At 36.9% G+C, this 3,968-nt stretch overlaps 1 protein-coding gene across 1 annotated transcript in view; it reads left to right on the top strand.

The window, feature by feature from the left end:
- Positions 1-3,392: 3,392 nt before the first annotated feature.
- LOC107273018 overlaps positions 3,393-3,968 on the top strand; it is a 1,008-nt gene continuing 432 nt past the window's right edge. Inside the window, exon 1 of the mRNA XM_015750804.1 lies at positions 3,393-3,928. Within this exon, the coding sequence (XP_015606290.1) occupies positions 3,523-3,928 (406 nt within the window). The 5' untranslated portion in view covers positions 3,393-3,522. The remainder of the gene's footprint in view (positions 3,929-3,968) is intronic.

The following is a 3,968-nucleotide window of genomic DNA, read 5'->3' on the forward strand; positions in this document are numbered from 1 at the left end:
TATTGTCTCTCGTACCGAAGTGATTCTCTTGGGTCATTGCTTGAGGAAGTGACTTTCGATTTTCTTTCATTTCATTTTTTTGATTAATTATTTCTCGATCATAATATCACTAAATATTATGGAATCTGGTTAATAATTAAATGGATTAATTTTCACGTATCTGCTTGCACGTTCAATAAGAAATAACTTTGCGAATCATTGTCGTGATGTTTTCTCGAAAATTTTAAAAGTTGAAAAATTTTTTACTTTTTTTTTTTTTTTATAAAAATCGCTGGTCGAGCAAACACTCGGTAATTTTCGTGAAATATTTACGTCTTCTGAACGTTTCATCCGATTTCTCAGTATCGCTGGCTAGAAATTGGACCTTTCGACCTTCTCGAAACTCAAAATTAAATCCTCAATTAAACGTGGAAGATTATCGGATCACGAAATTTTGCGATGCTCACGGAAAATCCTGTCGCAACGAGACACAAAGTAGATTCAGAGATACAAATTTCGTTCGAATTTACTAAATATTACATTCGACATATTTTTGGTCTATTCAATTTTTTTTTACGTACTTCAATCTTTCTTAATGCTCTAACGGATGTTTTCTCATATCCACCTTTAGTACGATAATTTTGAGTAACATCTGAATAGCCGCGTCTCGTTAAATTAAAAAATTGATAAAAGAGTCAATTTTCCGTGTGAAATCGATATTTTTCCGAAGAAAAGTAGTATCGACGATATTTCATGGAAACCAAAAAGAAAGTCATTATCCTGTCGTTCGCGAGGTCTCTTCATTACGTAAAATATTTTACCCCTCTGAAAGTCGAATTGGGTTTTGCGATTCGACCAAAGAAAAATTTACCAAAATTCACCCACGTTTATCGTACACGAGACAACGTAATCACGACCAATATCACATTAACCCTAATAGAGGAACGTCAAGTAATCAGGAATAAAAATGACTTTCCCACGGTTTCCATGTCCTTCGCCGATTACGATTCCTTCCCAGGAATGACGATCAGCACGAAAAACGCGAAACGCAATCGCTCGGCATTTCCGCCAATTTCACATTTCCGTTTTCCAACCATTCACCCCGAATCCGCCGCGAAATGCTTTTGGCTCCCCCCAATCTCCACCTTGGGTATTCCCAATCAATCGAATTTCTCAAAACCGCACAAAGTACCAGACAATCTCAAGCGTGGCGTCGCTCCTAGTCCGCTGGAAGCTGCATTCAAAAATAAACGTAGAAACCAGCCTTTGGCCGTAATCAATAAAATTACTCAAAAATGCAAAAATTTATTTTACACCGCAATTGTAATTACCACGTGAATATTGACTATAATACAGTTTAGAAAAATTTGCTTGTTACGAAAAAAAAAAAAAAAATTGTTAAAAAATCGCACAATTTATAAATAATAATAAAAAAAAAGTCAAATTAATGTCCTAATTTATCGTTTTATGGTTAATCATTGTTGTTAGGATTATTGTCAATTTAATTACTACCATATCGGTACAGGGACCGTCTCGTAATTCCTTTGAACGTCGGACGCTGCTTACTTCGTGAAAAATAAGTCTGATTCACTGATAAGGCGAGCAACATCTATTTTCAAGGGTTCAGGGTCACAGGTCAACCATGACTTTTGTAATAATTCTTAACAATGTCATAGCTATGGATTAACGTTATAACGTACTCGAAGACTGTTAATTCTTAAAATCATTGTGACGTCCTATACCGATGACACTCGATTCACGTTTATTTCATATCAAATAGATAAACCAGGCGCACAGTACTGGTCGATCACTAATACGATCCAAGCGACTTTATAATAATTAGGCAATTATCGAATTACGCGTTAATCATAATTCTGTGACGTTTCTCATGTCGACAATGACAGCTGTAAAAGTTGACATGGATTTTTCAATTAATCTCGAAAGTTAATTGAATTTGACAATTGTACAAAATATTAGGTCGGTTAATTTGATACAGATTGCATACAGGGATAAATTTATTATGATAACGTGTAACTTGTCAGTTGGTCGATTAAATAATTTTTTTTATGCCTTTCATAATGGATTTTTATTATCTCGATACGCGTGTAAAAAAAAATTGGATGAATCGTTATTAAATAATTGATTAATCGTTATACCATAAGCAATGTTCTTCTAATAGATTTCTTCTTGATATCATTAATTTTCCACGTAGTGAATTTGAGAAATTACGCGATAAGTAATCTTTTATCATTTTATTTACTCAGTTTAATGCCTCGGTCACACTTGCATTGATCGTCCTCGAGAAACATATGTATGTCCATGTGTGGGTTTAATTCGTACAGCGTTTTCGTAATTGACTTCAATCGAAGTCCGTATAAGGTTAAGTAATTTTAAACCGAAGGCGAACGTTAATCTTATCAGATGGTAAAATAAAAGGAGTAACCAGCATCTTCTGTAAGGGCAATTAATTTGCTCTAAAGCTCATGTCGATTTGTTGCGATTAGTTGAAATTTTCAAATTTTCATGTAAGTTCTTTTCAATCTAGGTTTCATTTATTAACGCAATAATTGTAGGGGGTGAGAATTTGAATTTCATTTTTTTTTTTTTTTTTTTTGGAATTTGCAAAAACTTTCATCAGTGTCAACGTTAACTCAACTAGGACACGTATGGCTTGATAGATTACGTTTAATCGCGACGAATAAAGCGAGGATATTTATGAAATAATTAAAGGTGAATTTTCACGTGGTGCTTTTCACGATATCGCGTTAATTGGTATGATATTAATTATGCCGATTGTAATGAAACGTTTGTAATTATTTTCATTCGCTTTCTCGTGCTTCACTTTTCATTGGTAATTTTATACTTGACGTTTCCGATAGCTACGATAACACTGTACACGTAATCACTTGCCAGCCGTTGATCGAGGCGATCGATAAATAAAAAAAGAAATTTCTAAGCAAGCATGGCAGGAGGATGTCATAAATTTGTCATTTTTGAAAAAAAAAAAATAAGACTATTTTTCATCGACACTCTCAGACCTCAATTTACGCCAAACGAGGATATCCGTATTGTTCTCACGTAATATCACGTTGCCCGGCTATAAGAATACACAATCGTTTTACCTACTTACGAAATAACTCGGATCGGACCTCCTACAGTTTATAGTGACATTAAGTTTGTCGATGTATTTAATTATAGATTGTCGGCCGTCTAGTTATATTTGTCACTAAATTCCCTAGGGTCGATTCGCAGCTCAACTTAACCACGTTCAACTGTAGATCTGACCTACACACAGGATATAGCATTTGCCGCCGGATAATTTCTAGGGACATTTTAATGTCGGGGTCTAGTAATTTTTTTTTTCTTTTAAGTGACGTTCACAAAACACCTGCTTCCTCTAGGGATTTTTCTCGAACCATTAGTCCAATTGGTCATTCTCGTCGGTCCTTCATACTGTTCGCTCCAACGTGCTCTTTAAATAGTACGAGTCTTTCTCGCTTGTCTCTATGTCGAATCTACGTTGAGTCTCGGGAAAAGTCCGATATGGCCGGTTTGCCCAGTGCCGATTTCTGTCGCGGGTCGATCAACGCCGATTCCGGTTACGAGAGATCGGACGACGAGAGCGATCAGGATAGCGAGAGGACGGCTGCCAGGAAATGGTGGATTCCGTTCACCCTGGACAAGGAGGACGAGGCGGAGGATTCGGAATTGTACGTGAAAGTCCGTAGCCGCTTGAACAAAATTAATCGAGTCTCGAAGAGCTCGCTGGCGACGACGTCGAGCACGAGTGACGAGACGGGCGGCGTCGTCGTGGAGACGCAGATCGGAAGATTTCATCTGATCAAGTCGATCTTCGACAGGAACTCGAAGGGTCGTCAGCTGTTGCGCAACAGGCGCTGCACCTTTTTGGAAAGGCTCTCCGCGGCGTTGATCAACGACACGCGAATGGGCAAGATAATTTTTTTTTTTTTTTTTTTTTTTTTTTTTTT

The sequence above is a fragment of the Cephus cinctus genome, unplaced genomic scaffold (assembly GCF_000341935.2).
Source record: "Cephus cinctus unplaced genomic scaffold, Ccin1 Ccin1_scaffold1343, whole genome shotgun sequence".
Classification (NCBI taxonomy): Eukaryota; Metazoa; Arthropoda; class Insecta; order Hymenoptera; family Cephidae; genus Cephus; species Cephus cinctus.